The sequence below is a fragment of the Drosophila simulans genome, chromosome 2R (genome assembly GCF_016746395.2).
Source record: "Drosophila simulans strain w501 chromosome 2R, Prin_Dsim_3.1, whole genome shotgun sequence".
Lineage (NCBI taxonomy): Eukaryota > Metazoa > Arthropoda > Insecta > Diptera > Drosophilidae > Drosophila > Drosophila simulans.
In genome coordinates, this window is record NC_052521.2 from 18,976,720 (window position 1) to 19,001,866 (window position 25,147).

General features: G+C 44.5%; 5 protein-coding genes and 1 non-coding gene across 6 annotated transcripts; all 6 read right to left on the bottom strand.

Annotated features, from left to right (window-relative positions):
* Positions 1 to 1,513: 1,513 nt before the first annotated feature.
* Positions 1,514 to 12,287, bottom strand: LOC6735629. The gene is made up of 6 exons (XM_016181405.3): positions 12,135 to 12,287; positions 9,843 to 10,852; positions 8,634 to 9,771; positions 3,492 to 8,546; positions 3,314 to 3,429; positions 1,514 to 3,249 (listed from the first exon to the last, which is right to left on the bottom strand). The coding sequence occupies exons 1-6, from the start codon at positions 12,190 to 12,192 to the stop codon at positions 1,687 to 1,689; spliced, it is 8,940 nt and encodes a 2,979-aa protein (XP_016028996.1). The 5' UTR covers positions 12,193 to 12,287; the 3' UTR covers positions 1,514 to 1,686.
* Positions 12,288 to 13,311: 1,024 nt separating this feature from the next.
* LOC6735630 (probable cell wall protein PGA61) lies at positions 13,312 to 14,358 on the bottom strand. The gene is made up of 2 exons (XM_002082514.4): positions 13,981 to 14,358; positions 13,312 to 13,922 (listed from the first exon to the last, which is right to left on the bottom strand). The coding sequence occupies exons 1-2, from the start codon at positions 14,341 to 14,343 to the stop codon at positions 13,419 to 13,421; spliced, it is 867 nt and encodes a 288-aa protein (XP_002082550.2). The 5' UTR covers positions 14,344 to 14,358; the 3' UTR covers positions 13,312 to 13,418.
* Positions 14,359 to 15,043: 685 nt separating this feature from the next.
* On the bottom strand, positions 15,044 to 15,881 carry LOC6735631. The gene is made up of 3 exons (XM_002082515.4): positions 15,659 to 15,881; positions 15,439 to 15,590; positions 15,044 to 15,376 (listed from the first exon to the last, which is right to left on the bottom strand). The coding sequence occupies exons 1-3, from the start codon at positions 15,843 to 15,845 to the stop codon at positions 15,116 to 15,118; spliced, it is 600 nt and encodes a 199-aa protein (XP_002082551.1). The 5' UTR covers positions 15,846 to 15,881; the 3' UTR covers positions 15,044 to 15,115.
* A 633-nt stretch (positions 15,882 to 16,514) lies between these two features.
* On the bottom strand, positions 16,515 to 17,807 carry LOC6735633. The gene is made up of 3 exons (XM_002082517.3): positions 17,174 to 17,807; positions 16,961 to 17,115; positions 16,515 to 16,895 (listed from the first exon to the last, which is right to left on the bottom strand). The coding sequence occupies exons 1-3, from the start codon at positions 17,382 to 17,384 to the stop codon at positions 16,566 to 16,568; spliced, it is 696 nt and encodes a 231-aa protein (XP_002082553.1). The 5' UTR covers positions 17,385 to 17,807; the 3' UTR covers positions 16,515 to 16,565.
* A 613-nt stretch (positions 17,808 to 18,420) lies between these two features.
* Positions 18,421 to 19,972, bottom strand: LOC6735634 (L-asparaginase-like protein GD25160). Its single transcript, XM_002082518.4, has one exon. The coding sequence runs from the start codon at positions 19,818 to 19,820 to the stop codon at positions 18,627 to 18,629; it is 1,194 nt and encodes a 397-aa protein (XP_002082554.1). The 5' UTR covers positions 19,821 to 19,972; the 3' UTR covers positions 18,421 to 18,626.
* A 4,010-nt stretch (positions 19,973 to 23,982) lies between these two features.
* Trnag-ucc lies at positions 23,983 to 24,054 on the bottom strand. Its single transcript has one exon. It is a non-coding gene; the product is annotated as a tRNA-Gly (tRNA).
* Between the last annotated feature and the right edge of the window lie 1,093 nt (positions 24,055 to 25,147).

Below are 25,147 nucleotides of genomic sequence, written 5' to 3' on the forward strand. Positions count from 1 at the left end.
TTTATTAAATTTTGTTTGCTCTGGCGCCGAAAACAGGCTTCCTACAGTGGAAATGGTTGTTGCTGTTTTCCTTGTTGCCCGGCAGTTGGCCAGCTAATAGATTTTAAAAGCGGCTGTCGCTGTCAGCGAACCAAAGTTGGTAACAGCGGGGAACACGCGGGAAAATCGCGGGGAAAGCCGAGTTAGAGGACGTGATAGACGCGGCGAAATAAATTGGTCAACTTGCAGTTTGGTTTAACGGGCAGTTTGTTGTGACAGCTGCAAGGCGATAGCAAATAAAAAACAACAGGTTGTCGACTTTACAAAGTGATCGATGAATACGTGTAATCTATAAATTCCGCAAAGACTTTTGGTCCTGTAGACTGTAAAAACTGAAAAGAAACAACGTCACGATCGGATAAAATATATAGTCAGGAAATTTTAAAAGGAAGGAATGATTTTCTACAGACCAACGTGATTTAAAATCAATCAAAGGTATTTTAAACAAGCAATGCAACAGAAATATATTAACTGACTTAAGCGACTTAAGCTGGCTAAAAGCACATTTTTTTTAGATTTTAATCCAAAACCAAAATGGCATACAATTCAACAACAATTTATGGGTAGTCAAAAGTCTTTTTGTTCCTTGATGACCAAGTGAGCCATCAATAAGTTCATTTAATTCGCATTACTCACGACTCCCTCCAGTTTCCGGACTCGTTTCGAATCTTTCCAGTAACCGCCTACATGTCTTGTGGTTATTGTGTAATTTGCCATTAAATCGTTGTCAACCACTTAATTGCTCGCTATAAATCTAAAACGCAATTGCTTATCGCTGGTCGGACCAAAAAGCCGGCAATTAAAAGCAAATCAAATGGACTTGCGGCAACTTTTCCGCCACAGAAAGTTGTCTTTTCATTGGCTCCCAATCTTGATGGCAATTTTTGGACGACAAAACTGTATTTCTCGGCAGGAGTTTGGATTAAGTTGTGCGTTTCTTCGTTCCTTTGTTATGCCGAACGAATTTCAATTTGCTTTAAACTTCACTAAAGCAACACACAACGCATCGCCTTCTGCATTTGCATTTTATTTCCAATGGCTGCGTTTCGCAATTTCTTGGCAACTTTTTTCCCTTCCATTGTTTTTGGGCTTCTCGGGAGGAGAGGCAATTTCACTTTTCAACTTTATTCGAGCGAAAAATTGACGTGGAAATAGTGGGTCGGTAAAGGGGAAAATCTGTCTGGCATATCTCAGCGGAGAAAAGTCGTGGAAACTGAAGGAGTTCCAAGGTAGACAGGCGTTAAGGCTTTCAAAACAGACCAACCAAGTGTGGACAGGGCATAATGTAAAATAAATAGGGAACTTAAATGTATATACACTGAGAAATACTTTGTTTTACAATTTTCCCAACGGTAAAGAAATTCACAAAGAAAACGATATTATAGTTGCATAATCATCTGAACTTCCAGTTTCAAAACTCCTTCCAACACAATTGCTTTCTTTAAGTAAACTAAGAAGTTGATAACCATTTAAATTGTTATACATTTTCGTTTGGTTTATTTACAAATCGTTGGTAGATCGAGCGACGAGTCCAAACGACCCGTCGCGCTCAGCACAGCAATCTAATTACATAAGCATACTCTATATAAATCTACTTAACTAGATGGCGGAAATGGAACTGGAAGGTTTTTGTTCTTAGGACATATCCTACAGTCGCTGAGTTGAGCTGATCAGCCAGGCGACGATGAGGGTGAGACCCAATCCCAATCCGGACAGTCCGCCGGCTGAACCCGTAAGTTCGATCGTGTTGCAACCATCCGTGGAACACTTGTTGCAGTGATCCTCATTGTCGATCTCGCACTCCAATTCGCTGGCACATCCGCGCCGCAGGAGGCCGTTGTTGAAGGATGTGACACATTCGTCGTTTGCCTCGTAAATTGGGCACACGGCCAAGCTGCTGGGATGCTGGGCGCAAAGTGGGTCATCAATGGAGTTGCAGATGTAGCAGCGTCGTCGATTGTTGGGGAAGATCTCGACGTTGCACTTGGCTCCGGAGCAAGCGGAGCAGGTGCCATCCGCCACACAGCTGCTGCTTTCGGTAGAGCTCAGTTCACTCCTGCATCCACGGTGCGTATGTCCGTTCGCCAGACGAGTGATACAATCGGAGTTGGGCGCATGACAGGTAATGGTGGTCAGCACAGCTGTGGGATCCTGGGCGCACTCCAAGGTCTTGCTGGAATCACAGGAAAGACACTCTCCTTCGGCGGGCAGTCGGCTCAGTTCGTTGCACTCGCTGCCCTGGCAGGAGTACAACAGATTGCCCTCCTGCCACTGCTCCAAGCTGGAGCTATTCTGGCTACTAGCACAACCCATCAGCTCCACCTTGCCATCAGTGGCGTACTTGGCGAAACAGTAGTCATTCGTTTTGTAGGCCAAACAGGCTTGGGACTGGCTGCTCGAACATGTGGCATCCGAGCAGGTGTGGCAACTGAGTCGATCAGCCGGATACGAGAAGGTATTGCATTCTGCGCCGGAGCAGGTGGCACAGTTAGTACCACTCTCGTCGGTGCTGCAATCGGAACGGTCATACAGCTCCTTGTCGTCCAAACAGGATCGAATCAAATCCTCTCCACTCAGAGCCACCAAGCACTGACCCTTGCAACTGCGCTTGCTCAGGTCGGATTCCTTGGGATCGGTGATACAGCTCGATTTGTTGGCCGAATTGCAGAAGGTGCAGCTCACATACTCCTCCGTGGACCAGGCGTCATTGCACTCGTTCGACTTGCAGGTGAAGCACAAAGCAGGATTCTTTCGGCAATAGCGATCCTCGTAGTCATCCACATCGTCTGAGCAACCTCTCCTCCTCACCGACACGCCATCAGCCTCAAAGACAGTCTTACAATCCTGCTCGGGATTCAGCGAACAAGTAACCGCAGGTCCCAGCGAACTCAGACAGTGTTCGCCCACACAAGAGTGGCACTTCAGGGGCAAGTCCTGGTACAAACCGTGCTGACCATCGTCCACCCGGTTGGCCAAATCGATGGCATTGCACTCGCTGCCTGAACAACTGCGGCAGTTGCGGAAGTCACTGGAATCGCACTCGACGATGCTGCTGCAACCGCGGGTTGTGACATTTCTGGAAAGCAGGGTCTTGCAGGTCTCAGTATCGCTGACCCACGGACAGGCCAAGGTGTACGAGGGATCCGATTCACAACTGGAGTCATCCGCAGAGGTGCAGGAGTAGCACACTTGGCGATCAGCAGGGAAGACCTTAGAAATGGGACAATATTTAGATCATTTTAAGTTTAAATGTTTCTTTTTGTTGTTTATTTACCTCACGATTGCATCCATCGACCGAACACACGGTACAGTTGGCATCGCTTCCTAGAAGACACGAGGCAAAATCAGTCTGGTCGAGATCGTACAGGCAGCCACGTTGGGTTGAACCATCTAGGAAAGAGTATGGATGGATTAAGAAAATCTCTGACTAAAAACCTTTTTTCCAAACGTACCATTCTCCAATCTGGTGAAGCATCCTGTGTGGGGCAACTGACTGCAGGTGCTGAAGGTTCCAATGGCCTGGGCATCGGTGGCGCAAGAGGAATCCTCGCGAGAGTCGCAGACGGCACATCGCACGGGGGACTGGAGTTGGGGAACATTGCAGTTGGTGCCATTGCAGACGGAAATGCGCTTCGTCTTGATAATGGCCTCCAGATCCTGATTGCGGAAGGAGCTCAGGCAGCCGAGTTGCTTCAGATCGTTCTCTTCGTCCACCCACAGGAAGCAGCTATCCTCGGGCTTGTAGATGGCACAGGTCTTGGGCTGTGGATCCTCACACTCATCGCCCTCGCAGGTGTAACAGCTCAGGCGGTCTTCGGGCAAACTCTGGACGTTGCAGGAGTCACCGCTGCAGGCGGCGCAGGTGGAATCAGAGCCGTTGGCACAGGTCAGCTGGTCAGACGCCTCCTTGTCATCTAAGCAGGTTCGGATGAGATCCAAGCCAGCATCTGCGCTGCCATACAGAGCAGTCATACATTGGCCCTGGCACTGACGAGTTCTGTGGCTGGCACTTGTAGGATCCCACAAGCAGGAGGAATCCTTGTAGGAGTCGCAGTAAATACAGGTGGTGTACTGACTCAGGGCAGTGGCATTGTTGCAGTTGTTGGACTTGCAAGAAGGACAGCTGCCGGCGTTGGTACCACAATATGTGGAGATGGTGGCATCCGCCTCGACCTCATCCTGGCAGCCGCGTCTGGTCACGGCTCCATCTGATCCAAACACTGTCAGGCAGTCCTGTTCGTTGTTGTCCTGGCACTTGACTGAGGCAATCTCCTCCTCCTGGCAGCCGGTACCCTCGCAGGTAAGACACTCCAGAGGAAGATCTTGCCACTTTCCAATATTGTCATCGGACTTGGCGGCCAAATCGATCTGATTGCATCCATCGCCCTCGCAGTAGACACAGTTCTTGGCATTCGCCTCGCAACTAAGCGAGGAGGCGCAGTTCCTGTAGGTCACCCCATTCCTCAGATTGGTCACACACTGGTCATCTGCATCGTACAGATAGCACACGGTAAGGCTACTGGGGTTGCTTTCACAATTGGCGTCCGTTCCGGAGTTGCAGACGTGGCAGGATCGGCGATTACTGGGGTAAACCAGTTGGTTGCACTTATTTCCCTGGCAGGAGTTGCACGAGGCAGAGGTGCTGTTGTAGCACGAGAGGAAGTCGTCGTCCTCCAAGCTGGAAAGACAACCCCTCTCTGTGCTACCATCGGACAGGACACGGGAATAGCATTCAGGGAAGCCACCCAAGGTACAATCTGTGGATGAAACGACACTTAAGGGACTTATCGCACAGTTGGCCTCGGTACGCGAGCTGCACAAAGTGCAAGTCTGAGTTTCTGGCACGGATTCAATGGTGTTGCAATCGTTGTCGCTGCAAGTCAGCAATCTCTTGGAGCGCTTCAGCAGATAGACATCGTCGTGGCTCAATTCACTCAGACAGCCGAGCGAGGTGATCGACCTCTCCTCATCGAACTGAATGTAGCACTCATCGTGCTCCCTGTAATTGGAGCAACTGCTAGCCTTTGGACTCTGGCACTCATCTCCCTGGCATACCAAACAGCTATGCCGGCTGGCCACTAAGTCCTCGGAATTGCACTTGGCTCCTTCACAAGTGGCGCAGAACCTCTTGCTACCGGCTGTGCAGGCATCACGATCCTCCTTTTCCAAGTCATCATAGCAATTGCGGATTAGCGCATAGCTGGGATCGTCAGTTTCGTTGAAGAGGGGCAGGAAGGCAGAGACACAACGTTCATGGCACTGGCGTGTCTTCGTGATCTGTGTGGGATCACTTACACAATTCGAGTCCACACTGGAATCACAAACGATGCATTCCACATATTTATCCTGGGAGTCGGCAGTGTTGCAGCCATTGGAATTACAACGGGGGCAGTAGGCGGGATTTTCATCGCAGTAGTCGGACTCCTCGAAGACGGACTCTGAGCAACCTCTTTGAGTAACTGAACCGGAATCACTGAACACGGTCACACAGTTATCATATCCCGAGCACTTCGTTAGGGTACCTCCACCAGAAGCACAATCTATTCCCGAGCACGCTAGACACTCAATGGGGACCTCTTGCCATGCTCCAGGCAAGCCATCCTCGCCAATTTTCTCAAGGTTAATGGTGTTGCAACCATCGGCGGAACTGCAGACGCGGCACGTCCTGGAATCGGAGGGATCTGAGCAGGTGAGTGACGAACTGCATCCTCGGTACGTAATGTCATTCAACAATGTGGTTACACAGGACTCGTCCTGGGAGTAAATGGGGCACACAGTGCTTATAAGAGTAGCTGGTGAGGCGGCACAGTTGGGGTCTCTGGTGGAATCGCACTGATAACACTTCCTACGATCGGCGGGGAATACGGATAAGCCGTTGCAACGTTCTCCAGTGCACGTTTCGCAGAGTTTTCCATCGCCAGTGAGACACTCGTAGAAATCGTCTCCACCCAAACTGGACATGCAACCACGAATGGTGTTACCCTGACTATCAATCTGGGTAACACACTCTGTGTAGGGAATCTGGGAACAAATATTGGTATTGGTCAACTGGTTCGGGTTGGTGGCACATCGAGGATCATCCGTAGAGGTACATTGCAGACAAGTGTTGGGATCGGGTGTAATGCTGTATTCGTTACACTTTTGTCCGGAGCACAGAAGCAAACGTTGCTGGGCCACCAGCTCCTTGATAACTTGCTTTTCAAACTCACTGGCGCAGCCCATGGCCACCACCCCAGAGTCGTCGTAAGCCAAATAGCATTGGTCATTCTCCCGGTAGGCCACACACTTCGCTGTTGTCGGGTCTTCACAGAACGGGTCTTTGCAAGTGTAGCACTCCAGGGGATTCGCAATGACATCTTCTCCATTGCAGAGCGATCCAGTGCAGGCGGTGCAATTGGAATGAGTTCCCGCGGCGCAGGATGTTCGCTCCGCTTCATTCAAGTCGTCCAGGCATCCGCGAGTGGGCAACAGTGCGGAGTCCCAGGATGAGCTGCGAGGATACAATCCCGTCATGCACTGACCCTGGCACTTTCTGGTACTTTCTGGCTTCTCCCATGCGCAGTTCACATCATCCTCGGCATCACAGAAGTAGCAATCCACATAGGAGTCGAAGGAGACGGCATTATTGCATCCATCCGACTTACACTGTACGCACTTGTCTCCGTTCAAATCGCAGTAGTCCAAGTTGGCAGCCAAGACAGCGTCACTGCATCCTCTGGCCACCACTTGACCCTCGGAATTGAAAACCGTCGAGCACGTCTGCTTGTTGTTACCCTCACACTTCGTGGTTTCCGTGCCCACTGTTGCACAACTGGCTGCATCGCTACAAACGTGACAGCTCAGCGGAAGATCCGTCCACTTTCCTGGCTCACCAACGTAGCTCGACTGAAGATCCACAGTGTTGCAGTTGGCTCCGGAGCACACTCGGCAGCTACCCGCCTGAGATGCATCGCAATTCAGCTCCGATTGGCAGCCACGACGGGTACGACCGTTGGACAGAGAAGTGACACAGGCATCATCCTCGGAGTAGGTACGACAGTAGCTCGAATAGCTCGTCGGATTCAGGGCACAATCCGCATCGCTGGCGGAGTCGCAACGCAAGCAAGTCAGCCAATTTGAGGGATACACGTCGTTGTTGCAATTATTCGTGCTGCAGATGGTACAGTTGGTGCTGCCAGCGCTGGAGCATTCATCGAACAGCTCATCATTGGTATCCATAAGGCAACCACGCAGCAAAACGCCTTCCTCATTCAGATAACTATAACACTCGGGATTGATGTAGTGTTCGCAAACAGCAGCCGAGACCGTGATCCCAGCAACACATCCATCATCATAAGTAGAATTACAGACATTGCACGAAACGCCATTCAAATTCAGCTTATCCTTGGTATTGCAATCGTCGCCGGAGCAGAGATAGAGGTCCCTGCGATTGGTTAACAGGAACGAATCCTGCAAGTCGGTGGCACAACCCATGGCCTTGATAGCGCGATCGCCCACATGTATATAGCACTGATCTCCGGATCGATATCCCAAACAAAGTTGACTGGTAAGTGTTTCACAGGCGGCATCCTCACAGACATTGCAGCTGAGACGATCTTCGGGAACATCAGCTTTGTTGCACGTGGCGCCCGAGCAGGCAACACAGTTCTCCAGGGTTCCGGCAGAGCATGCCTCACGATCGTCGTAATCGAGGTCGTCCAAACAGCCGCGAGCCAGATCGTAAACAGGATTGGCCTCCGATCGATTGCGGGGATACAGGCCAGTTAGGCAGCTGCCCTGGCAGGACAAAGTTCGGGTTATATCGCCCACTTTTCGGACGCATTCGGCCTCATCGCTTCCATCGCAGAACAGGCAATCCACATAGGTGCTCAACTCCTTGGCGTTATTACAACCGCTGGACTTGCAGAACTTGCAGTTGGCCGAGTTTTCATCGCAGTATTGAAGGAGCTCAGCATCCTCGTAGAGTGTGTCCGAGCAACCACGGAAGATCACCGAACCAGAGGCATCAAAAACGGTGCCACAATTCTGCTCATCATTACCAGTACACTTGCGTAAGGTGCCCGAGCTGGCTCCCTGGCAATCGGTGCCGTTGCAGGAATAGCAATTGACTGGCGGAGTTAGCCACTTGCTCGGATATCCAATGTAGGAGTTGAACAGATCCGCCACATTGCAATTGTCCTTGCCTGAGCACAGACGGCAGTGCTGCTTGTCCGAATCGTCGCAGGTGAACTCCCGCTGGCAACCACGATAGGTTTCTCCATCCACCAACTTGGCACTGCATCCTTCGTTTTCCAGGTAGTAGGGACACACCTCGGATGCATCGGGAGCAGATGAGCACGTGGGATCGGTGACTGAGTTGCAGCGCTGACAACGACGACGATCCGCGGGATATATATCGGCGTTACAGCGATCGCCAGTGCAAACCACACAGTTTCCTGTTCCATCGAGGCACTCCTGCAAATTCTCACGTTCTAAGCTGCTCAGGCAACTACGCTGAGTTCTGCCATCTATGAAACACAAAAGAGGATCACCCCATTAATTCAAGGTATGACATTTGAGAATACAATTGGATTTATATAGTAAGAAATACTCACTTATGATGCGTGTCTGACAGCTGGTATACGGCAGGACTCCACAATTTCCAATTAATGTGATTTTTGAAGGATCCGTAGCACAGTTGGGATCTTCGGAAGAATCGCAGACGATACACTCGTGTGGGGTTGGTAGAATATCGAAGAAGTTGCAGTCGTTGTCATCGCAGAACAGGAGAGAGTGGAAGTTTTCATCCACATACTCCTCATCCAAATCGGACTGGCAGCCCATGCCCCTGATATCTGCATCATAGTCGAAGAGGATATAGCAACGATCATCGGGACTGTACTGGCTGCACTGGCTGGCCTTCGGGTCATCGCAATCGGATCCTGAGCATTTGTAGCAGGACTGTGAGATTTGGGATATATTCTCCACATTACAGTTGGCTCCGGAGCAGGCTATGCATGCCGTATCGGTGCCAGCAATGCAGGCCGCCTGATCCTCCGGATCCTTGTCATCCAAACATCCTCGCACAGTGTCGAAAATGAAGTTCTCACTGGATCTCCTGCGCGAACCAGTAAAACACTGGCCATTACAAAGGCGGCGGGACTTTACGTTTGCGGCATTGGTGGCACAATCTTCGTTCTCGTAGTCGCAGTAGATGCATTCGGTGTAGCTGTCCAAGGATCTGGCACTGTTGCATCCATTGGAGTTGCAATTGTGGCAGCTTCCGCCATTGGCATCACAGTAACTGGCCCAGGTCTGCTCAACCTCCTGGCTACAACCCTTAGCCGACACAGATCCATTCGCACCGAATACTGTCACACAATAGTCAGAGTTACTTGAGCAGGTTGTATTCGAAAGATCACTGGCGGCACAACTTGTGGCATCAGAACAGCTCTGGCAGCTAAGGGGCAAATTCTGTCCCCACAGTCCTGGCTGGCCATCTTCCAACCTCTTCAGGTTTCCGGTATTACAATCGTCTCCAGAGCAGACGTCACACTTTTTCGGGTTACTGGACTCACACTCCACGGATGCACTGCATCCACGTTGAGTGTTACCCAAGAGATCTATAACAGTTATGCACTGCTGATTGGGTGTGTGCAGAAGACAGAGGGCAGAGGCGGAGGGCGATCCTTCACAGGAGGCATCCTTACCGGAATCGCAAATCTGACAGCTCAGTCGCTCCGTGGGTTGGAGCTGCAATACATAAATTAAATAGATATAAAAAGCTCATAATATATCCAATTCCATTTGAAAAAAAAACCCACCTGCTCGTTGCACAACTCTCCTGTGCATCTGCTGCACTTGGTGCTATTGCTGTCCTTGAGGCAGTCCAGGTAATCCTCACCCTCCAAGCTGGTCAGGCAGCCCCTCTCCGTGTGTCCATTGTCCAGGATCCTTGAATAGCAATCGGTGTTCACGAGACTTTCGCACAGCGTATTCGTTTCCACATTATCGGGGGCCACGGCGCAATCCTCATCCGTCCGGGAGCTGCACAGCTTGCATGTTTGTGGTTTTGCCAGAGCAGATTCCACATTGCAATTGTCACCAGTGCAGTACCACAACTGCTTGTTGGTTTCCATGAGGGTAACATCGCTCACATTGTATTGACTTAGGCATCCCATTTCGTATATAGCTCCGGATGCATCGATTTCGATGAAGCAGCTCTCAGGCTTATCTCCAGATGGGACAGCTCGGCAGGTTTTCGATTGGGGATTGCTGCAATCTCCTTTGCAGACATTACAGCTTCCACGGACACCCAAATCCACCTTGTTACAGCTTGCCGTACTGCAGGCCACGCAGTTTTCGAGGGATCCTTCGGAACAGGCCTCTCGATCGTCCAGATCCAGATCATCCAAACAACTGCGAACCAATTCCAACGGAGCACCCACTTCACTGTTTGTGGGGTAAAGTGCTGTAATACATTGTTGGTTGCACTTCCTTCTCTCGGTCACAAGTTCAATGTCGAAGACACAGTTATCATCGCTCTGGGCATCGCAAACCACGCAATCCAGCAAATTCTCCTTGCTTTTCAGCGAGTTGCATCCGTGGGATCGGCACTCATAGCAATTATCGCCGCTTTCCGTGCAAACGGATGCTAAGTTGTCGCTGCACCCTCTCTGAATCACAGCACCATCGCTGTTGAAGATGGCCACACAACTTTGGCCATCGTTACCCAGACATTTTCGTAGGGCTCCAGATCCTGCAGAGCACTCATCGAGTGTGGAACACTCGTAGCAATTGATGGGGCCCGAATGCCAGTTGTGGGTATAAGCATCTGCAAATAATAGATATCACTACTATGTTACTATGCTATAACATGATCAACAGCCAAGTAATTCTAAGTTCAAATAAACCTTATCCACGTGCCCCTAATTTCAGCAAGTAAGCCAAATCCAAGCTGGAAAATACGTTGATAAACGTATAATTAATGACACTGCGGCTTGTTACGTATTAAAGAGTTTATGGGCCGCACGATAATCGAATTTCGCGTTATTTATGACCACCGATGTCTGAAGGCTGCCGTTACCACATCGTCGCGATCTTTTACTCCGTAATCAGCTAATAAATTAATAAACTAGTAATTGCTTTCTGATCCATAAAACGGCCAATTCAATACCGATCGCAAAACACAATCTACTAAGAAGCGTGTTCTTTTGAAAAGAGAAAGTTCGTCATTCCAGTTGGTTTTCGATTACTGTATCAAGGCAAAGTGGACATTTATTACATAAATTATGTATGAATGTATTGTAATCATGCATTTATTAGTTTTAGATGTAGTGTGCACCAACAAATTTTTTTCAAACCACTTCTTTGGATTCAATACAAAGTCCAAAAGCAAGTTCTAATCTTTTCCTTGAATTAATCCACCTAAATCAAAATGAATGGATTTTTAAGACACTCGAAAGTTTCGATTAAGTTTGCTGGTGTTTCGCAACGTTATTAACACACTAAAATAACTACTATGAGGATAGGTTTACTTTGAACCAATAAGAGTTACATGCTTATGTCACATCATGAAGTGCAGTTTTTATAGATAGATAGATAAATGTTTTATATACACCATATAAAAAAGCATGGCTATGAGTCATAAATGTCGGCGCGATTGACGGGCGTACACTTGTTATATTCATTGTCCGATGGCGAATAACACGAGCAGATACTTTTGGTAGATTAGATACGTTAATCTTCTTTTCTATTTTTTCTTTATTGTTCATTGTATTTCCCAAAGAATATTTATTTTGTGTCTGGTAAGTTGTGTTTAGTATTACATGTATTATGTAAGTAAATTAAGTTTAAAACATAGCAATGTGTATGGCTACAATATGCTATTTTACAGTGTGCGTATCCTTCACGTCACTATTTTTCATAGATTTCGTTTAAAGAAAGTCATTACGTAAAACACCAAACGTATCTGCGTTTATTTAGTGTTATGTATAAACATATTTCTTTTTAGTGGTTTAGTTTTCGGTAGTTTCAACTATTTTTTTTACACTTTAACCATCACGATCACTTTCACTTTACATTGATCTTAATCCTTGATTTAGAATCGAACCTACCACTTGAGTGATTTAGCACTAGAAGTAGCAAAGCTACTCCTGCCGCCGTTGATTTCATGATCGTTTGAGGGCCACTTCGCGTATTTCCGTATTAGCCACAAAAATGGTTTCCGGCAACTAATTTTTAGCTAGCTGATGTGAGGCCTTTTATAGATTTTCCAATGGCGACAAGCTCGAGCAATCGATCGATCGATGGGTCCTATCGTGGCTGTTTGATTATTGCTCTATATTAGGGGACCAATGCGATTATATTGTAGGTGCTGTTGCCATAGCTATATGGCCGATAAAGCTTCGTTATTTATAACCGATTGAGGGGAATTAACATAAAAAGCAACAACAACTATCCCAGATAAGCCGGCCATAATCAGGCGAAATGGAGTCGTGAACACTTTTACACCACTCGATAAGGTTGTGCAACGGACAGCCGAAATATATGTTGGCTGATTAGAGGACTTCTGCCATTTGAAGCCGCCAAATGGGGGCCCCCCTGAAATATTTCTTCATATACTGCTAGTTTTGCGAAGATTCGTATCAGTTCAAAGCACCCTAATAACTATCTGCGAAGGGAAATGGCTTAAAGCTTCAAAAGTCGATGGTCAGTTCGATTATTCGATAGTTATTGTCAAATCATGGCGCTCATTTCACAGTTGTAAATCAAATAGTTTAGGAAAACCCCAGATAGAGGTAAAGGCTATTTCTAAGAATTTAATCTAATAACGCTATTGCTTATTATTATTGCTCCCTATTGGACTTTAGGCACTCCATTTTATAATGTCACGAAGTCAGTGAGTAGTTACAAACAAATAAATGTTCAACATGATTCACGTAAAAAAAGAATAAGACACAGACTCGTAACTAATGAGTCATAAGTGAATAAAATTTATTAATTGATTATAGATTTTGCTATCGGAATAACCCAATTTGTTAGTTATCTCGTAAGCTTTTCATATTTCAACACCAAAAAATAATCTCAGACAGGTATAAATAGAAAATAAATAAAATACTTTGGATTTATAGTAGATCCTGTTTAAAGATATCCCAATTTGATTCTATGAAATGCTTATATAAGTAGGCTGGGCTATGGTTTAGTGGTATTTCGCAACATAATCTGAGCTTATCAACTTTTAATCAATGACATAATATGTCCAGCAACGACATAAAAAACGAAAAGATTGTGTTTGATCGCAAAAATAATTTATGGTCACTTCATAAAAATTACTTTAATAATGTCGTACATAGATTGGAGAAGTCCGTGGGAATTGTGGCTAAGCGCCGCCACTTTGCCTATTTAAGTGGGTTGTAAAAACAAACTGCCAATTGAGCAAAGATCAGCAATACGGAAGCGTTCAAACCGAATGCCGAATTGGGTTTGTCGGTTGTGGTTGGAACCTCTTCAGTGGTCGAAGGTTCTGTGGTGGATTGTGTAGTTTCTGGTGAGTTTGTTGTAGAACTTGTAGATGTACTGGTTGTAGAACTTGATGATGATTCAGTTGTCATTGTTGAACTAGGCGTGGACTCCGTTGAAGAACTTGTAGATTCCGTCGGTTCCGGAGTGGTTGGTGAATCATCTGCCCTTACAATTTGATCATTGCAATGTGGTTGTTCCAAAGGATCGCACAAGTGGCAATTCGGATCAGCCAGGCATTTGACTTGATCTGAAAGGGTCAGGGAGCATCCCCTTCTCAAAACGTCTCCAATCAAACTGGCATAGCAAAAACTTCTGCCAGATCTAGCAATAGGACATTGTACAGCCTTTAGTAGCCCGGGAGATTCAGCGCACTGTGCGTCCTGAAGAAGGAAAGTTTTTTAATAAATCGAATAAGACATTGCTCTTTTCCATAGTTACCTCTGTATTGTTGCACTGAAGACAACTAGCCCTTTTGGATGCAACGTTGTTGCATCTTTCGGTTACACATATCTCGCAATCGATTTCATGTCCTTCATCTTTATCCTCGCATTTTTCTCGCCAATCATCTTCGAGACTTTCCAGACATCCTTGGGCCTGAATTACGCCTGCCTTAAAAACACTCACGCAGGCATCCAACTTCTCTGAGCATTGTTCCTCTGCATTATAGCTGCTCCTTTGGCAATTTATATCCCGACAATAAATGCATTTTTCCGATGCCAAGACATAGCTGCTGGTCAACACAAGTGCGACCAAGAATTTAGAACAATTTAAGTTTGACATTGTGGAGGGAACATTTAGCATTGAAAGGCTCCCATTTGTTGGTCATCCCTTTATATAAATTCTGGTCTCTCAAGAGGATTCTACTGATATATTTTCCCAGATAGCTGACTGAAGTAATTAAGCTCGTTAAGTTGTTGTCCATCACTTCAAAAATTGCACAAGCAATTCAGTTGTTTTTGTGTGGCTCCTTCAAGTACGTGAATTCTTGTGGGGTAGTTTTTAAGTAGTTCCCTGGTCATAAGTAAACAAACAAGCTTACACTGGTAATGGAATTTTTCGCCATTAATGGGTTATCTCCCTAGATTAGACAACGAATTAGATCAAATTTCGTTCAGATAATTTGGAGTGAACCTATTCAAGGTTGTTGTCATAGATTAACACCGGTCCTATCAATTAAGGTTTTATGATTCATCAAAGACTTGTCATCTTAATATATGTATACAAAAGTTATCATACGAATTTCACAAGGCAACTTTTTTAAGACTATTCTGTCTTACAGATTTATTTCAAAACAAATGCATGCCATTAATTTTTGTATATTTAATATAATCGCCTTTGTTTTATTCTTTTGTTGTGCCAATTAAACAGGTATCACTGGATAAATAAATTTGTGAAGATTTATTATACTATTTACTATGGAATACAGAATTTCAGGCAATCTGTATATTCTATCTATTTATTTTACTGTTGAGAACAAAATAAAATTACTTTTAGTTCATTTTTTGGTTGTATATATTTTATAATCGCATTTAATTTATTTCTTGACCCATATACAAATATTTCATTATAAATATTATCTCAGGAATCGGATGAAGCGGTTTCCTACATTTGAGCTCTCGACGATGTTTGCAGCATTGCAGTTCCTAATGTCACCAGGTGAGCACAACAGGCAGTTAGAATCGTTCAGACAGCTCTGCTGATCGGTTTCGGTGGTGGAGCATCCACGCACAATGGATCCTCCCGAGGATTTCACATAGCAATACGAGTTTGGAGCCGTGGGGGCACTGCAACGGGCTGCTTCCAAAGCGGCGGCATTAGAAGCGCAATTGGAGTCCTTGTAGGGAATTTAAATGTTATAATTAAAATTGATTTTATATTTTAAAACTCTTCACTTACCTTGCTGGAATCGCATTGAATGCAAGCGTACTTCGCAGATCCCACATTGTTGCATTCTTTCGTGTTGCATTTGTGGCAAGAGCGATTATCATTGCATTTGGAACGCAAGTCCTTCGGAATCTCCAGGGAGCAACCCTTGAACAAAACCTTGGCTGAAATATATCAAAATAGAGTTGTTTTATATTTGAAAAAACAAATTATTTCCTCTCTTTCAACACACCTTCATCGTAGATGGTCACACAATAGTCCAGGGAATCCACACATGTCTGCGTTTTACTCAGTTGAACCCTTTGGCAATTAGCTCCTTCACAAGTGTGGCAACTGATTGCCGTGTTAGCGGCCACATGACCCACCATAACCACCAGCACCACCGCACTCAACACCTTCGCCATTGTTTGGGCCTTCATTTTTTTGCTTCGACTGTCAGGCAATTGGCCATTGCGATCGGCTTTTATACCGCCGACCACTTCAAATGCCCCACTGAAGTGTCCTCGAGAGCGGTTGCTGTCAGTATGTGTGTTTGTGCATGGAAATGGCCAAGCACTTGAGCGCTTTCTATAAAGAACTAACAGCAGAGGGCAGTCACATGTATACAACTATAGATATCTGAAATTACTCATCTACTCCTTGGCTTAAGCTTACTGGGGATTCTCCATCCACTCCAAATAGCCGAAAACAATATAGTATATCCCACTGCAAGAAAAATCGGTACATATATTACTTTACATTTATTTTATACATTTTATGCAATAAAATAATAATTATCGTTTATTAATATATAAAGTCGTTCATGTATAAAACAAGCTTTATAAATATTTTATATTGGTTAGTCCTGACATAATTAATATCGTATGGTATGGAGTCATCTCAGAAACATCAAATTAAATTTTTAGTGGATATATAAATTTAACAACCACTGTATTTTGCAGCTTTTTTGAAGTGACCTCTAAAAAAACTGTCCGCCAAAGAATTCCGTCGTGATTGAACAGTGGTAGTATTTCAGGGACCACCTGCTAGTTAATTGACGGAAAAAAATTGAACAATCCAAAAAGCCGATAAGATAGAAAAACAAAACATTCAGTAAACAAGTGATTATTCGCTTTATTTTCATATATTTATTTAAAAATTTAATTCAGCAATTTAAGCGAGAGCAGGGCAAAGAAAGCCAAGCCGAAGCTCATGAGTTTTTTACTCCGGTCGGCTGAGGATTTTGGTCCCAATTCCAAATCGAAGTTGTTGCAGGCCACGGAATCGCTGGAGTTTTCCGGCAGGCAGAGCGAGCATTTTGAATCCTCCAGGCAGGCCTTCTGCTCCTTAACAGAAAGAGCACATCCTCTCTGGAGGCTGTCCTTCTGATCGCCGACGACCTTGACATAGCAGTAGGAATTGGCGGAGGTGGGGAGGCCACATTGGGTGGCGGCCAAGGAGGCGGTGGCACCCTTGTTGCAGTCAGCTGACTGTGCAGAAAAATATAAGAAATATATGTATTACAGTTGCAACTTTGAGAGATTGGCTTACTTACATCAGAACCCACGCATTGAATGCATTTGAAATCCCTGCGTCCCACATTATTGCACAGCTGTCCACTGCACTTTTGACATTGATCGTCCTTGGCCGCACATTTGGCTTGACCAGCCAAAGAGATTTGGGAAAAGCAACCGCGCTCACTAACAGCAACTAAAATGGAAATTTCGTTGTATTTAAAAATGCAGTATCCTTCGAACTTCAGACTTACAATCCTCATAAATCGTAACGCAAACGTCCAGTTTATCAGAACAGCTAACGGTGGAGTTTTGACGAGTGGTTCTCGAGCAATTTATGCCTTCACAGCTGTAACATTTGGGCGATTCAGCTGAATTTCGCATCTCCCTAGAAATTTCTCCTGAAATTTCCCGAGAAGCCAGGAAAATAGCAAGTAGTATAACAAATTTGCCCGATTGCAACATTTTTGAAGAGCTTCCAACACCGTTGGACGACCAAATCGAACTGAAACTAGGCTGCAGCTAAATTGAAAGAATCGAAAAATCCACAATTGTTTTGCGACACTTGAGAAAATTCACATTAATCAGTCGGCAGACTGATAAAGATATTACAATGCAGTACTTGTTGTGCTAAGCAATTTCAAGATGTTTCCCTATAGATTAGTAGTTTCTATATCACCCCATATACGATTTGTTTGCTTGGCCATTCAAAAATCTTATCTGGCTTATGTCGGACAAATAAGTGAAATGTAAAATAAAGTGTTTAAATTTTATTGCATTGACTCACGCGGGGGATTATATTCTTTTAATTAGCAATTATTTATTAGCATTAATTCTGATTTGTGTTTGTATTATTTTGCCTGCTTTCTTATCGAAAACTTTTATGAATTTTTAACAGGTATTCGAATGGCCCATTGCCGGTCAATTTCTTATTTATATGCCCTCCGGTTATCTAGAACTTATCGGTTCGGATCGGTGTGAGTTATGACAGTAAATTTTTATGACACACAGGCTTATAATCTTAGTTGGCAAAAGATACGACCGACATTTCTGCCTTTAATTGAATGCTATCATTTGACTTTGACTTCCTCAGCTCAATATTTGTTTATAGCCTAATAATTCTAGTAGTTATAATGAAGTTAAATCTAGCAATTAAACTTAATAATACTGACGCCTTAAACAGTAGAGTTTTTCCATACAACTTTAATGCTGAGGTCAAACTTTGTTGGCCAGGCAAATTAAAGCACAGCTGTACTTATTTGCATACACTTACAACAGATTTTCCCTTACAACCAACACGAGGGGATTACGTTACATAATCCAAAAAACAGAGAGGGCGAGAAAGACCCGAAATGGAAAATGAAACGAAAATAATACAAACATAACAAAGAAATATGCAAAGCAGATGAATTGGGGATAAAAATGCGTGAGGGAAAATAAAAATGTAGCAAAACGAGAAAACTGAAAGCGTTAAGGAAAAATTGAGGGCTTACAGGGTGGAGTAAAAAGTTTTTAGCCTTGGTAATAGGGAAAACCGAATGATAGAAAAGAAAATGAGAATAGGTCAATATTTTCATAAGTAAGGGAGTCCCCCGAAAAGTAAATGGAAAAGAAAATATTAAAATTTGTGGCCAAATCATATCTTATAGCTAATGGTCTTTTAAGCAACTAAGTAATAGACAAAGAAATGACTAAGTAGGTCTACCCTCATGGAACCTTTTGTTTTTCGGGAATGGTGGGAAACAGTCCTTTGGGTCCACCATCTATGACTTCATTCTCCCGCTCCAAGCACTTGACCCGCTCCACCCGCGCCATGCTGAGGTATTCCTTGCCCCCACTGACCACGAAATGAAACTCGTCGAGTCCTGCACAGGCCGCGGCATAGATGCCCCGTCGGTTGACCACCACCACGGCTCCATTGAATTCCGTATTGTGCCTCAGCAGGCGTTGCACCACCCACTCGGCCGCCTGGTCTGGATCCTTTCCCGCTCGCATTGCTTCGACGGCCAGGAAGGCGGGCAGGTGGCGCATCAGGACATCGCCATCGCCACTGGCCACCGCACCGCCCACTTCGTTATCCGCATAAATCCCGGCACCAGGCACCGCCGAATCACCCACTCGACCGGGAATCCGGAATTGGGCGCCACTTGATTGGCTGGCCACATGGAATTTACCCTCCGCATCCAGGGCCAAGAAGGCCAGCTGATCGTGTTGACCCTGTGTGATGGCATATTCCTGGTGCATCGGATGCTGATGCAGGTGCTCGGGTAGGGGTGAATATGGTCCACAGTTTTCCGCCGGCGAAGGATGTACATCTCGCCAGAAATTCGGCTGACAGCCGTTTGAACTCCACTTTTTCAAGACATTTTTCGTTCTCGCATCCGTGAGGTACTCCTCTTTGTAACCCAAAGATCTGGCGAATTTCGTTGCACTTTTCCCGACCAGAACGGAATGTTTTGTGTATTTCAGAACTGCATCGGCTACTAGAATGGCATTCCGAACTCCATCCATCCCAGCCACTGCACCGTATTCCAAGCTTTCTCCATCCATAATGGCTGCCTCCAGGGTGAGTGCTCCCTCCGTATCTGGAGAGGATCTTCCGGCCAGAAGGCGTCCACATCGCTGGTTCTGGCAGGCCATGCATCCCTGTATCACCGCCTGACGAGTCCTTCGATGTCCTTGCTGCAACACACTCCATGCCTGCAAATTGGCATCCGTATAGTTCCACGTACTTATCAAGAGTGATTGAATCTCTGTCTTCTTGGTGCCGAACAATTTGATCCTTCTCTCTCGCAATTTTCGGTTCCTGAAGTATTTGAGGGATTTTTTCGAAACGCTGCAGATTGATGTGAACAGAAGGAGGAGGATCAGCAGTCGAAGGCAACAGCTTTGCGCCAACATACTCCGAGCAGAACTCAATCATGACTGAATGCCTGGACACATGTTGCCCTAAAAGTCTGACTACTAGTCAGTAGAAGATATGACTCAAAGCACTTTCGCTGTCTCAAAGGTCTTAACCATAAGTTACTGCTAGCAGCTGAATATTATTAAGCGTGAAAACTTCTTAGATCTTAAAACTGTTGTTCGGAAGAAAAGGCTTTTAAGTGACAACCTGTACCATGGATATTTACACAAAAACAGACCTTTATTTCCACAGATTAGGCTTTAATGTACCACACAAAAAATAAATATACATTTGGGCTAACCCCAGATTTAATTTATTCGAAGCAATTTATAGAACCACAAATTGCAAATCATAACAAAAGACATTTACAGAAAGGCGGTCGCAAAATCTATGAATTAGCAAATAGAGGATTTTACACCTCACCGTAGGCATTGCAGCTAGCATGGCTCAGATACATTTGATTTATTTACTACAAACAATTTGCAAGTATTTATCTTATTCATGCATTGTCAACAAGCAAAATATCTGCCAGACAAACTCATAAGATACAATATTTGCTATGCATCGAACTTTGTCTATATAAATTTATGGGTGTTTGTGTTTGCCTTCTCGATTGTGTAAGTGCGGTGGTGTGCATGTGTGTGCGTAAATATCTGATGGAAACAGAACTTTTGTATCAATCGAAAAGGGGGAAAAACAAGTGCCAATTGGTTGGGGCTGTCTTTGGACACCCTTCCTCTGAATGGAAAAATCTGGAAAAATATTTTAGCACTGTGCTTTGCAGAAAAAGAAGAAAGATTTTAAAAAACTTATATACTTCTTTTGCTTAAATTAAATTTAGATCAATGATAAATAATTTTTTCAATTAGAATGTTTTTATATATATTTGTTTGCAAATGTTTGAGACCCACTGTCAGAGATTCAGCATTGACTTTCGTATCAATAATTTATGGCAGATTGGAAGTGGGCGAAAACATCGCACCCCCCAAAAATGCCCACTTATCTAAAATGCTGTTTTTCTCACAATTGACTTCAATCATATTGGGCATATGTATTGACTGCTGATTGATTGATGAAGCCTAGCAAATGGTTGGTTGGTGGAGCAAAATTGCATAAATCCTTGGCGCCCGGCCTTTCGATTTCCTTTCGGGCCACGTTATTCTGACCTGCGGTCTACTCCCTCCCCGTCTCACTCGCTCCCGCTGTCCCTCTCGCTCGCACACTCGCGTAATTGCGTTTATTGTGCGTTTGAGATTTGTAATTCGATGGCAATGCATCTGTATATGTGCTTGTATCTGCCATGTGTGTGAGCCAGTTTGGTTTTGGTTTTGGCCGTGTTGATTGAAAATGGCTTAAGTAATCGACAGTTGATTGGTTGATTTGATTGCTGGTGTTGTAGTTCGGTTGTCACTGTATATTGTTTGGGGTTCGAATTGGGCTTTGGCATTCGCCAATTGTTCAAATCGCTGTTTCATTAATCGGGTCAGGAAGTTTGGCTTGGAGTGCATGAGTTGGGTTATATATAATTATGGGTTGTGTGTTAGAACATAGTTGATGCAAACTAGAAAGCATCCTTTGAGGCTCAAAGCCCATTACAAAAATTAATGAAATTATGTGGTATGCTCTTTTCCAAAAATAATGAAAAAGGTAACAAATTTATTCAACATCTCCATTTGTTTGGATTACCTTTGATTTGGTTGCAGTGGCCGCAAACTACTTTCAGAAATTAGCAGATTGACAGCGCCACATCCTTTCACTTCCTTCGCTTCCTCCACTTAACCCTCCGGCCCAAGTTTTCTATGTCAGGTACAGACTCTCCGTCTGAACCCTGACCCAGATTAACCGCCATGCCCCCCAAATCCCTCCAAGCCGCCAAAGAACCACCGTCTTCAGAGGCTCTTGAGCGGCTAAATAAGCTTGCTGGCGGCTACAAACACTTTTGCGCCTGGACGCAGCCAAAAGCACCACTTTGAGTCGAGCGGTTTGGCGGTGGGCTTGGCAGAGGGGTTAAGTTTGCTGTGTGTAGCAAAACGTAAATAACTTGCCAAAGCAAAAAGCAAACAAACAGAACTGCCACGAGGAGCAAAGGCTGAGGCAGAAGGAAAGCGCAAAGCCAGCTGGAGATGCTGAAGCAGAAGCAAACCGAGCCAAAGAAACGTAAAATGCCGCAAAAGGAAAATCCACTTTTCCAGTAAAAAGTTCTTCACATTATTGCTGTGGCAGCCACCGATGCTTGTTACCTGTTACCTCTTTCCATTTGGCATTTGCCATTTACCTGTTACCTTTGCTCTTGTCAAAATGCCACCATTATTTCGACCCCAAAATGGCTACAAGTGGCGCTCAACTCTTCACTTTCAGTGGCTTCCACATGCACTCTAATATTTAACATAAACAAATATAAACGAACTACTTAAGCGGTTGTCTCTGTGGATATAAACTGGAGGCTATCTAATAAAATATCGAAGTATATATAGGGTTGTAAGCTTACCTATATCTCATATATCACTATATTGAAAATAGGGATATTTAACCAAGTCAATTTGATAAGTCATAAAAACTTTATGGCAATCGCAAGCTCCTGCCGGTTACCAAACTGGATTAATAAAATCAGCATTCCACAGAGCCTCTAATCAAATGACCACGAATGGACAACTACGCTTAATCAAGATGAGATCTCCCAACTAGGAAACCAGTTCCAGCGGACACCCAAAGAGAGTTAGTAGGAGATATTCCTAGTTGTCAAACCCTTGGGTGGCCAATTTTAAGCAGAACGCGACATCGAGCAATCAAAACTGCCATGATTAATGTCAGCACAATTGACATAAAGCATTGGCCATGGCCGAGAGTGGAAATCGCCGAGGGCCAACCAGGCCAACTGGAAAAACTCGAACCAGGGAGACGGCCAACTGGAGGATGCAATTATTGATGGATTATTTACTGTCAGCACTGTCCGTTATGACAATGAGATATGGCCACAGGGCTGGTTGGTCCTCTGTCTGGAGAATGTCTGCAGCCAATGACATCGACTAGACGAGCGAGCATTTTGAGCGGAGCTGCAGATTGCTGTCCTCGAGCCGGGAGTCATTGAATCTAGCTCCTTTGCTCCTTTTGGCATCTATCGCAGCCCTGACTTTGCAATTTATGGCTCGCAATTATGTGAAGTGTGTGTGCGCATCATTAGTATTCAATATATTCAGTATATTCGACATTGCATTGATGCATTAATTGCGCGCAATCACCTTTCATATAAATAATCGAGCAATAAGGGCGCGGAAGGCGCTGAAAAAAACTCCGGCACTGAAACAAAATACATACCTAATGACAAAACATGCTTAGTTGTGAGAAGTATTCCTTGATTTACGCCTTGCTTTTTTTTCCGGTGCAGAACTCCCAAGTAGGAAGCCAAAGTCAAAGTCAAGCGCTGGCGACGCCTTCGCTCATTTACATATTTCGTGTAATTATGCGGGGAAATTACAACGGGAGCGATGGGCCATCACCATCGCCACCGACCATCGTCGTCGAAATAATCATCATCGTCCTCACAATCCGTCGCATAACTTCTTGTCATGGCCCTGAGACTTTGGCTGCCAGTCGGGCGCAGACGTTTGCCGTTAATTATGTTGACAGCATTGACAGCCGCGCTGGGGATCGCGATTGGGATAGAGAATGGGGATATATGTACATATATATATATATAGGTATAAGTGCTATAGAACGGAAGGGGGACCACCAGGCATGTTGTGTCAATCGATAAACGTTTAATCGCCTTGAATTGATAATAGCCAAACTGCCCATTATGGCCGCGCTGATGGGCCGTCTAATGGATAATTTGTGTTGCAGCCAACTTTTGATTTGCCCGCTCAATCACATTTCGAATGCAAAACATCAAATCGCTGCGGAAATGAAGTCCAAAAGTTATGATTCTTTGATTCCCCATAATTTGGACAATTTCCATAAAATTTTTTGGGAAATTAGGAGAGGCCGTGGGAGTGGTAGATGGCTAAATTGGAATTTCAAAGTTGTCAATAAGGTAGCCGAAGTTATAAGTAAAATATGCTGATAAGCAAGCAGCAGCGTATGCTTTTACCATAGTTGTTATTAATAATGGGTTTGTTTAACACAGAAAATTAAGAGAATTATATAAAAAAAATTTACTTGTGCGTCGGCCGGGAATCGAACCCGGATCAACTGCTTGGAAGGCAACTATGCTGACCATTACACCACCGACGCAACTTGAATGCATGGAGAAAATAACCGAACTTAGGCGAAGGGAGATAAGAAAGAGAGACAGAGACACCCACTGAGATAGAGAGGGAATTAGAAAATACGGTTGAATATCAGCTTAGCCTACACAAACTAAATTTTAAAATCTAAATATAGAACACCTAATCAACTCATTTAATTATCTAAACGTGCTCAAGAGGAAAATATTTAATTAGTTTTGTGAGTACACTTGTATGTACGATTGCATTTCATGCCATTCCATAATAAATTGCAAAAATCTTAAAAATTTATGGACTGCCATAAGATAAATAAAATGATATTTATGATGATTGCTTATTTGCTTTGAGAGTAATCGCCTAAATTTGTTTGCCCAGCACCACCGCGAGTGTGGAAACTGTGTGGAAACCTCTTGAGCTTCCATCTCCACGGAGGTGTTGCGTAGGTGTCAAAGGTCAATGGGTTTTCTGTTCGGCAGAGACCGCCTGTGGACAAACTTGCTCAACGGCTCCAAATGCCAAACGAGCAGGCGGAAAACGACGAGTTTTCTGTGCGAAAAAAGCCGCTGCCTGCCAGACTTTGCTTTTGACAAACTTATTAAAAAAGTTTCTGCCAGTTGGCAAATATCATAATCATCTGCATTTCAGATAGTACGTAGTTATTTTCCCCCCTTTTTCACGGCCCATCATTTCCACCATAATCAGCGAGGACTGTGTTTGGCCTATGCCCTCTGACTTCAGCTCGTCATCGCCAGACATTTTACTTGCAAAGTTTACCACTAATGGCTTACGATGCTCTTTCAAAGCGCTTACGAGATTTGACTATAACCATTTATTTGGGCCTATCTAAATCCCCTTAAATTAATTATAAGGCCTATAAGGAACTTTAAATTTATTCTTTTATTAAACAATAGCTGCAGATGTGGATTAAAATTTAAAAGTGATATTCACCGATCAAAATATTTAATTCCATTTATCGGTTAGATAGTCTTTCGTTATTAAGAGTATGCTGATTGCACTCAAAATTCAACCCACTCTCAATTAATTCAATTAATTATCAAACAGTTTATGTATGTGTGTGTTTGTATGATTATGTGATTGAG

Bases quoted from the DNA above. Each gene is read 5' to 3' on its own strand.
- LOC6735629 (XM_016181405.3), bottom strand. From the start codon at position 12,192: ATGAAATCAACGGCGGCAGGAGTAGCTTTGCTACTTCTAGTGCTAAAT. The intron at 9,772-9,842 runs GTGGGTTTTTTT...TATGTATTGCAG, and splicing joins GAGAGTTGTGCAACGAGCAG to CTCCAACCCACGGAGCGACT. The intron at 8,547-8,633 runs GTGAGTATTTCT...TGTGTTTCATAG, and splicing joins CTGTCAGACACGCATCATAA to ATGGCAGAACTCAGCGTAGT.
- LOC6735630 (XM_002082514.4), bottom strand. From the start codon at position 14,343: ATGCTAAATGTTCCCTCCACAATGTCAAACTTAAATTGTTCTAAATTC. The intron at 13,923-13,980 runs GTAACTATGGAA...TTCCTTCTTCAG, and splicing joins TTCAGTGCAACAATACAGAG to GACGCACAGTGCGCTGAATC.
- LOC6735631 (XM_002082515.4), bottom strand. From the start codon at position 15,845: ATGAAGGCCCAAACAATGGCGAAGGTGTTGAGTGCGGTGGTGCTGGTG. The intron at 15,591-15,658 runs GTGTGTTGAAAG...GATATATTTCAG, and splicing joins TGTGACCATCTACGATGAAG to CCAAGGTTTTGTTCAAGGGT. The intron at 15,377-15,438 runs GTAAGTGAAGAG...ATTCCCTACAAG, and splicing joins TTCAATGCGATTCCAGCAAG to GACTCCAATTGCGCTTCTAA.
- LOC6735633 (XM_002082517.3), bottom strand. From the start codon at position 17,384: ATGTTGCAATCGGGCAAATTTGTTATACTACTTGCTATTTTCCTGGCT. The intron at 17,116-17,173 runs GTAAGTCTGAAG...TTTCCATTTTAG, and splicing joins CGTTACGATTTATGAGGATT to TTGCTGTTAGTGAGCGCGGT. The intron at 16,896-16,960 runs GTAAGTAAGCCA...TTTTCTGCACAG, and splicing joins TTCAATGCGTGGGTTCTGAT to TCAGCTGACTGCAACAAGGG.
- LOC6735634 (XM_002082518.4), bottom strand. From the start codon at position 19,820: ATGTTGGCGCAAAGCTGTTGCCTTCGACTGCTGATCCTCCTCCTTCTG.